Genomic DNA, 16,583 nt, shown 5'->3' with positions numbered 1-16,583 from the left:
TAATACAATACATTATTGTGCAGGGCTCGGAAACCGGTTAAATTTCAAAACCGTTATCATGTACTTGGCGCAAAACCTTTTCTTTTCGGTTTCGTTCGTAAAACCGTTATTTTGAAACCGATTTTTAGGGGAACGGTTTCATAAAGTTCTTGTTCGATTAACCGGTTTAGAACAATAAAAACCGGTTTATTCCGACGTGCGATAAACAAACTCTGTTTTCTTGAATTCTACATCATTCTACATCTACATTTGTAACAAACTTCTGCTCCGGGAAAGACGTTCATTCAGTGCATTAAGTAATTAAGTAGCTCGAGTGCAAAAAATATAGGTAAAATGGGTAAGTATAAGTACCTATTAATATTTAAGTGTTTTGACCTATTTAAATTTAAGTGTTTTTACGTAATGGTGTGATTATATTTTGTTCTGCAATGTACATAATGAAGGCTATAATGTGTTACTAAAGTTAATTAGTTAACCATATAATTATGATTATATAATAATATTAGCTTTTTTAATTGGCCGTTTGTCGATTTCGTTTGTGCCTTTGCCTTGCCCGCGCATTGGAATCGTGTATAAAAAAAACCGCGCCAGCCATTTTCCGTATTTGTCATAAAATTGGAAAAGTTTTGCATGTTTTTAGTTTATATATTGACGAAAATGTCATTGAAAATGAAAAACACATAAAATTGATGCTGCCAGTGATACTAATAGAGGCAAGAGCCGAGACCGATAGCCTTTTACCATCAAAATCGGGTGAAAAATTATTGGCGGCATATGAAACTTTTATTCAATGGAAAATAACCAAAAACATCCAGTCTTTCTTGGAAAACGTGTTGGTAGCGTACTTCAATGAACTGGCGAATAAGCGCCTACAAGCCCAGCACGCTTCGGTGCAATTATTCGATGTTAAAACTGTAAGCCACAATTTTTCAAAGTTCAAAGTTCAAAGTTATTTATTGTATATAAGAATCAGGTTACATTGCAGGTCGAATACACAATTACACATTCCGTTACACTGAGACTTTACCTTTTCAGGTGTACATACATTTGCATCATATATAGGTATTTACATATTTATCTAAAGAATAACAATACTTATGAGTCACTTAAATAATCATTAACACAATAAAAACATTTTTCTATAAGCCACATTTTTGTGTTTGACTTGAACAGTTTGAGATCCATATCCTTAAAACGATCAGGTAACTTGTTATAAATTGTGATACACATAATATAGGCATTATTTGCAGTGAGTGACAAGTTTACATATGGCTTAGGTAATCTGTGTCTGTATTTAGGTCTAGTTACGCGGCAATCCAATGGGTTATTATCCGTGAATAGGTATTTATATTTGTGAACGAAAACAGAAACTTCATAAATATAGAGACTGGGAAAAGTAAGAATGCTATGTTTTATAAAATATGGACGGCATGAATCTCTAGGATGAACTGAAAATATGGCTTGAATGCAGCGCTTTTGGACAATGAATACGTTATGTTTATCAGTGCAGTATCCCCAGATTGTTATGCCATATCTTAAAATCGAATGTACATATCCATGATATGCTATTAACGCTGCCTGAATGGAAATAGTTTGGCTAACTCTTCTCAGGGCAAATACAAACCTATTTACTTTGGAACATAATGTGTCTACATGTTCAAACTTAAAATTGTACTTTTACTATTATGACAAAAAAAAACTAATTTATAAGTTTTGTTTTTTCCTTGCAAGTGTGCTGAAAAACGTCGTATGAAACGCGTGTGCTATGGTCATTACACACATCCGCTTTCTTATTACGCGTTCGCTTCCAGCTCGCGCGCACAATATCGCCTCGTGTGCAATGACCAACTTAGCACACTTGTATCATAATGTACTATTTACGCACACATACAGAGATTACAGAGATTACATACCACCTAAATGGCTACGGCTTGAGTATCAAATTTTGTACTGCGAACAGACAGGAAGCTTGGTGTTAAGTGTGCATGTCAAACCGTAAACTGTGACGTCACACAATTTTCGAAAAATCAAGAACGTTTTGGGCGCGAAAGTATCTGTTAAAATATATTTTGTTAATTGAACATATTTAAAGCCGTTTTAGTGTAAAAGTTGAATTTTAGGGCAAAGTTTGGTTAACATAGAACGTTTTATAAGCGTTTCAAAAAATTGGAATGGAAACAACATTGGACATAGAGACAGATCAAGATAAGTTGGCTGCGATTTCGACAGCCCAGACAGTGCGATTGTTTTTTTAAACGTCATACTTCTATGAAACTAACTTTTAATTACTTAACACTTGCACAGGCTGAGCTATCGACATCGCTGCCAATTTATCTTGATCTGACTCTACTTTTTAGTCTTTCACAAGGCCCCAAAGTTGTCTGTTGTTACTTCTTATTTATTATTATTATTTATGAATGCACAGGCAGCTTATAGCTTATATGTGCACATCAATGTCCTGCACTTGTCTTTTGTCCATTTATAAAATGTTTGTCGAGTCTATTTTTAAAAGAATTCACTGAGGGTGCACTGATTACGGATTCGGGCAAACTGTTCCACACTTTCACTACGCGGTTAGACAGGAAGTGTCGTCTTGGGTTGTTACTACTCTGCGTCCGTGTCAGCTTCAGGGAATGTCCTCTCAGTTAGCAGTCTATTACAAAATTTAATACTCAAGCCATAGCCATTTTGGTGGTGGGCAAGCTATGCTATGTAAGCTACGATATTTATTACAATTTTTATTATGAATATTATGATATTAGACGAGCGTTAGCCATAGAAACGAGCAGCCGTCGCCCCTCCTGCAATACCAGAGGGGTTGTAAGTTGGGATTGGATAAGAGTCCGCCTAAGCTAATTTTGAACCGATTTTAATAGAACAAAGTGAAGTGTGGTGTCATTATAAACATCATATTTTCATAAAAAAATTACATTAATTATGACATTGCCATACTCTGTCATGCCATGTACGCACAAAGGACCTCAAAGAGAGAAATAATATAGAAATTTTCTCATAACTCATATTTATTTTAAAACCTTGACCAAATTTAGAACATAACACTATGTAGAATTTATTTTATTATGTCGTATCCATCGTCAATTTTATTTTGCAGGTATAAAAATCTATTCCGCACATTATAATCCAAACTAACAATTTTTCATCGGCTATAGTCTCCACATTTAAAACATTGGCATTCGTCTGGCTCTTGAAGCCTTACTTCCATGACAGCGTGTTTAGGATCTTCCAGTCTTACCCCATCGGCATTGTAACAATGCGAAAGTGTAACGATACGTTCTCTGAGGTAATTTTCTCTACAGCAGTGACATTCCTGAAATTAAAAATAATAAATATATATTAAAACATTCAAAACATACTCGCATAGATTTTGAAAACATACAATCGACGCCAACACACATGGTGGTGAAAATATGAAATTTCATGTGACGGACGACGTCCTCTAATAATCAAAACTGTCGTGAGACATCACTGAGACAAAGTAACATTAAGCTAATTAACACGCTTTTATTAGGTCTACAGGTCGACCTAATAAAAGCGTGTTAATTAGCTATGTAATGTAACTATGTAATGGAATCTAAGGTAAGGTAATTTAACCATCTTCCAAGGATCGTAGCGTCATGAAAATTAGCAGCTGTATGTAGTTCTGATGACAATACAATAATATGGTACTGTCGAAATGATCTGATGATGGAGGCGGAAAATATGAACTGGAACTTCATGATGGACAGCTATGATACGATGTTTCATCATGGAACATCGTATCATAGCTGTGTTTGGATTTGTTAGAAAAGTCTTGTAATTAACTTTTTTGCGTGCATTTATAAAAGCGTCTTTTTCTAGTGTTTTTTAAACTATTAATTTATTTTAGGGTTTATAGTTAGACCATGATAACTCTGCAACGATTTTGATAGCACAGAATGTTCAAGTGTTACTTATACGTCATCATTTCATAGAACGACACGTTTGACGTTTAAATAACTCTTGCACAATGTGGGCTATCGAAATTGTTGCAGACTTGATATAACTCTCAGAGCAGATCTTGGTATAACTCTAGTCACTCGCGTGACATGGTTCTGAGAGCCTAGGTCTCCATTTTCAGGCACTAACAGCGCGTGAGTGGCGTTCACGATAACCGCGCGCCACGTACGTAATCTTCATACTATTTGTATCTACTTTATATGTCTAATTGTCAAACGAGCAATATGTCCCACGCCCACTAAGGCGGCACCACCAGTCATGTATACCTTCAAAAACCCTGTAACAGTTGCAATAGAAGGGTGCACTTGGCTATTGCACATTCCTTCACATTTGTTCACAGTGACCTCTCCATTACATGATCTGACCAGTCTTCCCATTTCGTCATACTCTTCTGTGAAAACAAAAAAAATGCTTCGAGTAAGAATTTCATAGAAGTTTGACGTTTAAAAGAACACTTGCACGTCTGTGCTATAAAAATCGCTGCAGAGTAATCTTGGACGGACTCTAAATATTACACAGTCAAAATGTATGAGTAGGTACTTAAGATTTTTTTTTCCAAAGTAGAGTCTCGCCTTCGTAGTTACACGAGTAACACGAGATAATTCACAGTTTGTACGGAACCCTCGGTGCGCGAGTAAAACGAATTCGCACTTGACCGGTTTTTTTTTACTGTTAGGATTTAGCATAGTTTTACGTTGGTTTTAATTTTCATTAATATGAGACTAATATTAATAAACACAAATTTAAATGTTTTAGGTAAGTACATATAAACCGGGTACTTATACAATTTAATCAGGATTCAATACATTTTAAATAATTTTATGGATTACATCCTGCGAATTTGAATTCATAGTAAGCAATATTTTAATAGGTACATGAGTAGTTACCCTTTGTGACTAATATCTCACTCAGAGATGTTTCACAATTTTCATCAGCTGAACAAGTAACTAAAGTAACAAGTAAAAATTCTAAAACAAGTAGAACTAAGCGTTTAGATTTATATAAAGCCATTTTTAGAAAATTTTCTTATAACACAGATTTATATCTATCTAATCTTTATTTTACTATCATGCCCTATGGGTGCCTACAAATCAACTACTGTTAGAAAGCTAAGATTTTAGCCTTATATAGCAGTTCATTTTCATTGTTATAGGACGTTACAAGGGACCACGTCATGACAATCAGCGGGGGTTTGTACACATAAGTTAAATGTCTTGTAAGTTAAGTGATCAAGCTATGAGTATTTTTATTCTTTCTAGGTTAGCGTAACTATAACTACTATGTAGATTAGATATTAAGTAGATTTCTATTTTCATTACAATATATTTATGAATTACTTATTTATCATGTGAAATAAAGTGAAGTGTAATAAATAAAGTAGAATTATATACAAAAATATATTATTGGATACTTATAAAATAAGACAACTAGATAAAACTAAACCTATAAAAAATCCCTAAAACCTGCCTTCTAAGCCTAGGCCCCTCGGCAAGGTGCCCATCACGCAGGCAGCATTCCCGCGCTGTATTTTATCTTGTTTTTTTGTTAATAACATTTAATGCGCAATATGAGCAATAACTTATGTGGCTATGTACAGCCGGCAGTACATAAAACACGCACTATGTCCCATGGCAAATCACCACTTGTCCGCGCTCTATAATATATTAACGCGCTCCTCGCATCAGCACCGAAATGTGATGTATTTGCAAGTAAGTATTAGTTGGATGGATCTGTGTAAAGATTGTATGAAGTTCTGTGAGACGATGGATAAACGAGAATCTTCTGTCTTGTATTAGTCTTCTTTCTTACATTTGTTCTGTTTTCCTTTCTAGACTGTATTATGTACCAAGGTTGTTTAGGTTGTAAATAAATACTGTCTATTATAAATTTCACAGTGTATTAGTTCGCTGTAATACTGTGTACATTTTTTGAATCAATAAAAAAAATGTATATGTGGAATTGATTTTTTCACATTTTTCTTCAAATATCCTGTTATTTCCACAATTAAAAAAAGAAATTATTTTGGAATGTTGAATTTGAGTTCTTTCAAATGAACAAGACTTTGAAATTTTGCGCCCTCTTCTTGAGCATATTCCATACTTAGTGAAAAAAATCGGCCAACTGCGAGTCGGACTTGCCCTTGAAGGGATCCGTACCATTTATGACGTATTAAAAAAAACTACTTACTAGATCTCGTTCAAACCAATTTTTAGTGGAAGTTTGCATGGTAATGTACATCATATATTTTTTTAGTTAGTTGCCATTTGGCTACGGAAGTTCAGAAGTTCGACGATTAAAATACATAAGACATAAAACACTTGCACGTCTGTGCTATAAAAATCGCTGCAGAGTTATCTTGGTCTGATTCTACCTACTTATATATATTTCAGAATCGTGTAAAAAGGATATAACAGGATGGTGCAAACCTTGTCGTCCAAAATTTTTTTTTAGTTGCTCACGTTGTGTGCTATCAGAATGTATGTTAGCCAATTTTTCGTTGTTTTCGAGTTATGAGTTTTGAATTTATTTTAAAAAGTATTGAACTTTTTCGAATATTTCTTTTTGTAACATCATCATCATCATTATCATCATTTTTATTTAATAACAATATTCAATTGTGTTTGAAAAATATTAAATTTTAAACTTAATCCTTTACAAACGGTGCAGTTGCTGAAAAAAATCAAGCATCCTTGGAAGTTTTTAAACTAATCAAAAGTCCTTGAAATCGCTTTTTTTTTATTCAACCCCAAAATCTAAGCTTGACATGCTTAAACCCAAAACTTTGACTTTTATCTTTTTCTTTTTTCAACTGGCAGCCAAGTGAGGATGCTGATTTTTTTAGCCACTGCGACGTTTATAAAGGATTATGTTACGAAAAGGAACATTAAAAAAAGTTTAATACTTAGTTTTTTTTAAAAATAAATTAATGGCTTCACCTCGGAATTTCATAGCAAAAATTAAAAGTTGAAAAATTCATAACTCGAAAACTACGAAAAATCGGCAAACGTACATTCTGATAGCATACGTGAGCAAACTAAACAAAATTTTTGGACGTCAAGGTTTGGACCATCCTGTATAAGACATTATTTTAATGAATTTAATGGATAAAACACTTGTTACTAAATAGGCTCACTGCGTATGCCCAACAGGAAACCGGTGTGAACGCTGCTGGGGACATGTTCTCTTAACTGATTTTTATAGTTCAGTAGCTACATAAATAATTCGTATAGATCAAGAACCCTTTATATACGACTTTTTCGTCTCGGTAATTCACAATGTCTTCATCAAACAACGAATGTGCACAACTTTACTTACGTATTAAAAATAATTAAAATAAATAATCATGATACATAGTCACGTTATTTTGTTCAGTGTATTATTTTTGTCAACATGTCAGATAAAACTAAGCAAATCCAGTCTTATTACCCAAGAAGTTGAGTTACCACCCGGTAAGTAAAATGTGTAATACAGATCATTTATACATTTATTATTTATTTTATACTATATACCCATTTTGGGAAAACTTAGTTTATTTTATAAAACGCAAATACGTTTTTTTTTTTTTTTTTGTTTCGAGTTTTTGTCAATAATGAATAATCGTAACGTCACCTCACAAGTTTTTATTAAAAAATAAGAAAATGTTCAGCTTAAATTAATGATCATCATTAAATGTACTAAAACAATCCGGCAGGGTGACCTCTTTCGAGGGTCTCGAGTATTTCCTTAACAATCTTTCATAGTCCGCGAGCTGATAGATATTTTAGGGTGAGACCGTGCTACCAGCCGCAGCTCGTAAAGGCTCTCTTGATTGTTCAAAAATTGATGAGAAAGTTGAATTTTATCCACATGTCGTGTGGCATCAAAGTAATTTGATGCAAATTTTGATTTGTTTCCTATGTTGGCTGACAAAATTGACTTTTGAATGATAAATATTTAATAACGCTCATTTGGATTTGATTTTGTTTGTGGTTTTACTGTTAATATTTTCCTCGCTTTGGGGTCGTGAAAAATTCGACGACTCGACTGGTCTGGCCTAGTAGTGTCACTAACCGACTCTGCCTATGAAGCCGATGGTCCTGGGTTCGAATCCCAGTAAGGGCATTTATTTGTGTGATGATCACAAATATTTGTTCCTAAGTCATGGATGTTTTCTATATTATATTTAAGTATTTGTATGTTATATTTATCGTTGTCTGAGTACCGACAACACAACCTTCCTGGCTTAGCATTGGACTTAGTTAACTTGTGTAAGAATGTCCCTATAATATTTATTTATTTTAATTTTGTGTTTCACTCGGTGTAAAGTAAAGGCCTTGAAACCCTCGGAACGCTCAACATTCTATTTTCGAACCACTCGCTACGCCCGTGGATCAACTTGGGGGCACCCTTGTAAAACAAATAACTATTACAACGTCTACTCTTAATGAGTTGGATGATTTTGCCAATCGGGCAAATGCCGCTTTAATATCTCTTCCCGTTGTTCATCGTACCCTAACTCAAAACTGCAGATTGCTGGGGAGTAGCGGGGCTAAATCAACCCTTATATATATTTACAGAAATATTTTCTGTTTAAAGAAATTATGTTCTCGAGGCAATCTATAATTTTTACTAATTGAAATAACATATCAACCAGTGATACAAAAAAAATCATGACAGCCTAAAATATGTATGTCTTTAATATAAGTTATAAATTATAATTCATAAAACGAACTTTTAATTCCCTGATATATTTTCAGAGCCCCTTTTAAAAATCTGACAACAAATATGTTACGAACAAAAATTTTAACCATTACATTTTAATACACAGGACAGGAATGTGTCATGACTCCAGTGGTGCATGTATTAAAACATCCAGGATGCCAGCCACAGCTGATTCCGTCGTATGCTTGCGTTGGAAAATGCACCAGCTATTTACAGGTAAATTTCTCACTAACCTATTTTTTTAGGGTTCCGTAGCCAAATGGCAAAAAACGGAACCCTTATAGATTCGTCATGTCCGTCTGTCTGTCCGATTCTGTCACAGCCACTTTTTTCCGAAACTATAAGAGCTGTACTGTTCAAACTTAGTAAGTGGATGTATTCTATGAACCGCATTAAGATTTTCACACAAAAATAGAAAAAAAACATTAAATTTTGGGGGTTCCCCATACTTAGAACTGAAACTCAAAAAATCTTTTTTCATCAAACCCATACGTGTGGGGTATCTATGGATAGGTCTTCAAAAATGATATTGAGGTTTCTAATATCATTTTTTTCTAAACTGAATAGTTTGCGCGAGAGACACTTCCAAAGTGGTAAAAAGTGTGTCCCCCCCCCCCCCGTAACTTCTAAAATAACAGAATGAAAAATCTAAAAAAAATATATGATATACATTGCCATGTAAACTTCCACCGAAAATTGGTTTAAACGAGATCTAGTAAGTAGTTTTTTTTTAATACGTCATGAAATTAAAAAAAAAAATTTTTTTTCATCATACCCATACGTGTGGGGTATCTATGGATAGGTCTTCAAAAATGATATTAAGGTTTCTAATATCATTTTTTTCTAAACTGAATAGTTTGCGCGAGAGAACCTTCCAAAGTGAAAAAAAGTGTGTCCCCCCCCCTGTAACTTCTAAAATAACAGAATGAAAAATCTAAAAAAAATATATAATATACATTGCCATGTAAACTTCCACCGAAAATTGGTTTGAACGAGATCTAGTAAGTAGTTTTTTTTAATACGTCATGAAATTTAAAAAAAATTTTTTTTTTCATCATACCCATACGTGTGGGGTATCTATGGATAGGTCTTCAAAAATGATATTAAGGTTTCTAATATCATTTTTTTCTAAACTGAATAGTTTGCGCGAGAGAACCTTCCAAAGTGAAAAAAAGTGTGTCCCCCCCCCTGTAACTTCTAAAATAACAGAATGAAAAATCTAAAAAAAATATATGATATACATTGCCATGTAAACTTCCACCGAAAATTGGTTTAAACGAGATCTAGTAAGTAGTTTTTTTTTTAATACGTCATGAAATTAAAAAAAAAATTTTTTTTTCATCATACCCATACGTGTGGGGTATCTATGGATAGGTCTTCAAAAATGATATTAAGGTTTCTTATATCATTTTTTTCTAAACTGAATAGTTTGCGCGAGAGAACCTTCCAAAGTGAAAAAAAGTGTGTCCCCCCCCCTGTAACTTCTAAAATAACAGAATGAAAAATCTAAAAAAAATATATAATATACATTGCCATGTAAACTTCCACCGAAAATTGGTTTGAACGAGATCTAGTAAGTAGTTTTTTTTTAATACGTCATGAAATTTAAAAAAAATTTTTTTTTTCATCATACCCATACGTGTGGGGTATCTATGGATAGGTCTTCAAAAATGATATTAAGGTTTCTAATATCATTTTTTTCTAAACTGAATAGTTTGCGCGAGAGAACCTTCCAAAGTGAAAAAAAGTGTGTCCCCCCCCCCCCTGTAACTTCTAAAATAACAGAATGAAAAATCTAAAAAAAATATATGATATACATTACTATGCAAACTTCCACCGAAAATTGGTTTGAACGAGATCTAGTGAGTAGTTTTTTTTTAATACGTCATAAAATTTAAAAAAAAATTTTTTTCATCAAACATATACGTGTGGGGTATCTATGGATAGGTCTTCAAAAATGATATTTAGGTTCCTAATATCATTTTTTTCTAAACTGAATAGTTTGCGCGAGAGACACTTCCAAAGTGGTAAAATGTGTGTCCAAAGTGGTAAAATGTTGAACAAGATCTAATAAGAAGATTTTTTTTAATACGTCTTAAATTGTATGGAACCCTTCATGCGCGAGTCCGACTCGCACTTGGCCGCTTTTTTTATATTAGTATGATCGGTCAGTCGCGCACTATGCGGTTTAAGACGAATTCTGCGGACGCTCCGGCTGTGGAATGAATGCCGAGGTTTTCACGAGAGGCTACAGGTACAGTACGGGGTTCTTCAAAAAAGGAGTGTGCAGCATTTTAAAGGGATAATATTAATATGCCTGGGGACTCTGGGGAGTCAAGCTCAATGAGAGTTTGTTAGGAATTGTATACTTAGTATGAATTTAATGAAATTATTTTTTCGGCTCCGACTCTAATCTGTTACACAAAAGGTATTGTTTCGTTTGTGCAGTGAATACTTCTGCTACTGCTATAAACGCCATCATAAGTAAACGGGAACAAGCCGTTTAAAAACCAATTTTTCAACACACTTGCTCAAAACGACGTTTTTATTCCACCTATTTTTAGCGCATAATCCTAGATATTAAACACGCGTGCTTTATCAGTATATTATAATATAACACTCGTGCTTTTTCATTATATTATCCGACTGAGTTAAGAAGGCAACTAATTGCTAATAGTATGCATGGAAACGGAGCCTTCTTAATTTGGTCGAGTAATACATTTTTTTTAACCAACTGTAAGGTTTCAAATGTTAGTTCAAACAGGTTTTATCAAACCAAACATATTTTATAGATTAAATTATCTCGTAATAGTACATTATGATACAAGTGTGCTAAGTTGGTCATTACACACGAGGCGATATTGTGCGCGCGAGCTGTAAGCGAGCGCGCAATAAGAAAGCCGATGTGGGTAATGACCATGCACGATACGATGTTTTTCAACACACTTGCAAGGAAAAACAAAACTTATAAATCAGATTTTATTGAATTTTATTTTAAATAATATTCCGCAAACTATTATTTAACCTCGTAAATAATTACGACAATGTGCGAAGTTGACGTGAAGCGTTGTATAACGAAAAACTGCAATGTTTACAAGTCGTAAACAATTTAGTAGGTTGGTGCTGTATTAATATTTTGATACTTTAAGTACTAGTTCTAACATTTGCTTATAACTTTGATTAAGTACGTGAATTTCTTAATACCTTAATCTCATGAACAGGACAAGTGTGTAAAGAAACGGATAAACTAGAAGTTCTGGAAAATATCAATAAAATCAAAACATTGGAACGTAACGAGTTACTGAAAACCAATATTTAGAAGGAGTCTGTGGAGTGACTGGTCAGAAGTAATTTGATGTAAAAATATAAAATATATAAAAATATCTTGGCGAAACATGTCTATACATATATGTCTTTGTACTTTACATAGTGCACGTCAACGTATATTTAACTCATTTCCTTAGGTACGTTACGAGTGCACAGAAAATCAAAACTATTTTCTAGTATCAAAACTATAATTCCTACTACACAAAGTGTGACCAGCCCAAGATTTTTTGAATTTTCCGCCAAAAATGTGTGTAATATTTCAGTAGCCAGACTCTAATTGCACCAAGGCGTGCTGGGCTTGTAGGCACTTATTCGCCAGTTCATTAAGCTACTAACACGTTTTCCAAGAAAGACTGGGCGTTTTTGCTGATTTTCCATTAAATGGTTAAAACACCACAAAAAAGTTTCCTATGCGGCCAATTATTTTTCATCCGATTTTGATGATAAAAAGATATCGTTCTTGGCTCTTGCCTCTATTAGTATTACTGGCAGCGTCATTTTATGTATTCTTCATTTTCAATGCTTGCTTCATTTGCAATTGCAAATAAATAAATAAATAAACGCCCAGTTTTTTTGGAAAACGTGTTGGTTACTTCAATGAACTGGCGAAAAAGTGCCTACAAGCCCAGCGCGCTTTGGTGCAATTATTCGATATTTAAACTGTTAGCGACCATTTTGAAAATTATACAGGATCTACACACGGAAATCTAATTGATAAGTTTTGTTTTTTCCTCGCAAGTGTATTGAAAAACGTCGTATGAAACGCGTGTGTATTGGTCATTATCCACATCGGCTTTCTTATTGTGCGCTCGCTTACAGCTCGCTCGCGCGCACAATATCGCCTCGTCCGTAATAACCAATTTAGCACACTTGTGTCATTACTCTATACAGCAACTGACGTTTGGAACTTCATAAGCGTGATTTAGGAAATGTATGGCGCTTCATACTAGATTGCACTATTTGTATAGGCAGTAGCTATACTTAGTATTACTACTGCTACGATTCCTTCTACTAAACTTTTTTGTTTCTGTTCAGGTATCAGGAAGCAAAATTTGGCAAATGGAACGTTCATGTAATTGTTGCCAGGAATCTGGTGAACGAGAAGCTACGGTTGATTTGTATTGTCCAGAAGCAAAAAAGGAAGAGAATAGATACAGGAAGGTGTGTAGGTTTGTTGTACCTATTTACATTTTTTGTAACCTAATGTTGTGGCATAACGTTACCGTATACCTAGTTAATCTAAATTAGACAACTACCATAATATTTACCTTTTTGGTAATAGAATGTTCTAATTGTATTTTGTTTGTTTCAGGTAGTTACAAAAGCGCCACTTGAATGCATGTGCCGTCCTTGTGGTATTATTGATTCAAATGCTATTATTCCACAAGAAACAGTTGGATACGCTGAAGAAGGACCGCTGCATAATCATTTCAGGAAAAGCTTCTAGACGAAAATTGTATGAATCTAACTTTGTATACTTGTAGACTTGTGCAGTTCTTAATTGTTATATTATTCAGAGACTATTAAAAGCCTTGACCAACTTTTGTTATTCATTTAACATCGACTCGTCTAATGAGTTCTGAAGACAACATATTTTTATCTCTCCTGTTCGGAAAGTGTGATTTTCATGAGCAGATAGCCGGGTGGAAAATAGCTTTTCCCACCCTAGGGTGGAAAGTATTTTTTTTTAAGTTGTGATGAGCAGCTTAAGCCCCCTCCAGACTATGGGCGTGAATCGCGGCGCGACTTCGCGGAGCGAACATACCGCGACGTTGACGTAGACTCCACACTCGCACAACTTCACAGCGATATCGCAGTTTGGTTCGCGGCAAGATGGCGCCGAAGCGTCAGCTGATCGGATTTAGTTTGAGGCAAGGCACTGATTCAAACTGGGAACTATCAAATTGATTTTTGGTTGATCAAGTTCGCACCCAATATAACCAAGTAGCCGCCATAGAAGGACAGATTAACCGACTCGTGAGCGAATCGCGGCGCGAAGCGATTGCGAGTGTGGAGTCTTGCAAGTTCGCGCTTTACGCATTACTTACTTTACGCATACGGAAGGTGGAGGTAAGGAAATAAATCTCCATGTACCAAAAAGTGTCATCAAAAAACCTTAAATAGGTGGCGCTACAATACCTAGAATACTTGAACAAAAAAATCAAATCATAGACAGCGCACTTCACTCCGTCAATAGCGCCTAGGTTCTTAGCTACTCTAGCGCTACTCTGGAGAGATTTGGAACTATTATTTATAGCTGACAGCTGGACACTTTTGCAACAGCTCTACCATAAGAGATGTCACTCCTCTTAATTCCACACTCTATATTAGCACACCAAAGCACTTCAGTATTCCTTACACGATCTGACCATTTAATAATGTTGTGGACTTTCAATCCGGAAGTCGCGCGTTCAAATCCTGGCTCGCACCAATGATTTTTTCGGGACTTATGTACAAAATGTCACTTGATATTTACCACTAGTTTTTCAGTGAAGGAAAACATTGTGAGGAAACCTGCATACATCTGCGAAGACATCAGTAACAGTTTTTGGACGACTAAATTAAGTAAGATTTTGTGAAGCATTTTACAGAAGAGAATAGAGAATAAACTATATCCATCCCTTTTCAGGGGCCATAATACTAGAACAGCAAAAAGACAGTAAGATTCTCTTTGACTATGCACAAATGAGAAAAGATCTTGGCTAAACTATATATTCGACGTTATCCTAATATCCCAGATACATATAAATCATGGTCACCCTAATTAGAATGAGATGCAACGGCCCACCTTGACTTCTCATGTGGACACACTTTTTGGCCAATATACCCTATCTGGTTAATCTTATAAGTCCGTGACAATAACATCGTCTTAAGATGTGTATTATTAGTATTATTACTATACCTTAAAACGTAAATTCGAAAACGACAACTACAGGATAGTGTAATACGCCGTTATGGTTACCATGATCAGAGACTTGTCATACGCTTCGACCATGATAGATTTATGCCGGCCATGACACTCACTTGTCAAGTCAAGTTGTCACTTCATTCGGCATCTGGGCGGCTACCGGGAAAATCGAAATTCGTCAATTGCGGGCATTTTTCTCTGTCACTCTAATTACGTCTTACTAAGAGTAAAAGAGAAAGATCCCCGCAATTTGCGAATTTCGGTTTTCGCGGTAGGCCCCCTGACGTCTGTAACTTATAGTATTTTTCAAACAGAAAGGGTAACAAAGGTAATCAGAAAAGAACAGATGTCATTTAAATACAATTTTGCGAGATTTGGAATTTTAAGATTATAAATTGTAGAGAGATGCCGCCTCACCCAGCGTACCCAGCATGTTTTAGAAATACTCTAGTCCCCAATTGAGTAAGGCTTGTACTGTATAAATTATAAGTGCTTAATGATTAAGTGCGTAATTTTGTACGTATAGTGAATAATAAATATTTACTTATATAAGTACATAACTAACATAACAAACATCTAAGAGTCGAAGTATAGGCGACACAGTTAACAAAAACCCTTCATTTATGTTGTTGACAGCGTTTCATTAAGGCCCCATACGCACTATGCGGCCAGCCGCGTGCGGTTGCGGCGGACCGCTTAGTGCGTTCAGTATTTATGGTTGCGGTTTCATACATTCTTAACCGTCATGCGGCTGTCCGCACGCGGCTAGCCGCTTAGTGCGTACGTAGCCTTAAGGTATAGAAAACGGTCACATATTTTGGGGTAATTTCTGTATTCCATACAAAAACGGTTTTATTATGTTCGTTATAATATTTTTTATGATTCCAAAAAGATTGGTGACATCTGGTCCGTCATACTGACGTTGACAGAAGTCATTGTGACAGTGGCATTTCTTGGTAGATTTGATGGAATTTAATTATAAATTAGGGTATAATATGCGCGTCATCGTGAATGACACGAAATGCAAAAAGAAATATAATATATTTATTGTTCTAGCCATTTTTGCTATTCCGTTCTGCTTTCAATATCATCATCCCCAAAAACTCAACATACACATTAATACGCACACATACACAACCAATCAACCATCAAATTGGCTACGACCTGATTTGAAGTTCATCTTGCCAAAAGTGTGGTTGTCCTTTTTTGATAAATAGCATTTGTACAAGAGCGAGGGGAGAGAAGTAATACTAGTTGACTGCGCCGTCAAAGAGAACCAGGGGGCCTACCGCGAAAACCGAAATTCGCAAATTGCGGGGATCTTTCTCTTTTACTCTCACTAAGACGTAATTAGAGTGACAAAGAAAAATTCCCGCAATTGACGAATTTCGATTTTCTCGGTAGCCGCCCAGGAGTTAAATCTATGTATTAACCGGTACCAAACACGACTGGCACATCACTAACCCATTTGACAGTGACGTTCGGTTAACTATTCAATTTCTGATTTCTGAACGTTAGTTTGTTTTGTTTCCCGATTTTATGATTCTTGCGCTCTGCTTCTATAGTTGCTTTTAACTGTTGGTAACGTCTATTTCTTCATTAGTAATTTCCAAAATGAGTCGCCGCAAACGTGTGAAGGTTTGTTATGTTT

General features: G+C 35.1%; 3 protein-coding genes across 4 annotated transcripts in view; 2 read left to right on the top strand and 1 right to left on the bottom strand.

Moving 5' to 3' along the window:
* The first annotated feature begins 288 nt into the window (after positions 1 to 288).
* LOC133522774 (bursicon) lies at positions 289 to 13,565 on the top strand. Of its 2 annotated transcripts, none has more exons than XM_061858226.1 (4): positions 289 to 337; positions 8,804 to 8,913; positions 13,060 to 13,185; positions 13,337 to 13,565. In XM_061858226.1, exons 1-4 carry the CDS (start codon positions 334 to 336, stop codon positions 13,469 to 13,471), a joined length of 375 nt encoding a protein of 124 aa, XP_061714210.1. In that variant the 5' UTR covers positions 289 to 333; the 3' UTR covers positions 13,472 to 13,565. The 2 variants fall into 2 exon arrangements, with proteins under 2 accessions (XP_061714210.1, XP_061714209.1); XM_061858225.1 differs by lacking the exon at positions 289 to 337 and adding an exon at positions 6,579 to 7,445.
* Positions 926 to 5,845, bottom strand: LOC133522777 (partner of bursicon). Its single transcript, XM_061858228.1, has 3 exons — positions 4,884 to 5,845; positions 4,263 to 4,387; positions 926 to 3,328 (listed from the first exon to the last, which is right to left on the bottom strand). Exons 1-3 carry the CDS (start codon positions 5,005 to 5,007, stop codon positions 3,158 to 3,160), a joined length of 420 nt encoding a protein of 139 aa, XP_061714212.1. The 5' UTR covers positions 5,008 to 5,845; the 3' UTR covers positions 926 to 3,157.
* A 2,555-nt stretch (positions 13,566 to 16,120) lies between the features above and the next one.
* Positions 16,121 to 16,583, top strand: part of LOC133522764 (lysine-specific histone demethylase 1A) — a 441,475-nt gene continuing 441,012 nt past the window's right edge. Inside the window, exon 1 of the mRNA XM_061858206.1 lies at positions 16,121 to 16,570. Coding sequence (XP_061714190.1) covers positions 16,547 to 16,570 — 24 coding nt within the window. The 5' untranslated portion in view covers positions 16,121 to 16,546. The remainder of the gene's footprint in view (positions 16,571 to 16,583) is intronic.

This window comes from Cydia pomonella, chromosome 11 (genome assembly GCF_033807575.1).
Source record: "Cydia pomonella isolate Wapato2018A chromosome 11, ilCydPomo1, whole genome shotgun sequence".
Classification (NCBI taxonomy): Eukaryota; Metazoa; Arthropoda; class Insecta; order Lepidoptera; family Tortricidae; genus Cydia; species Cydia pomonella.
Note: the sequence above shows the minus strand (reverse complement) of the source record. Positions and strands in the feature narration are given on the sequence as shown.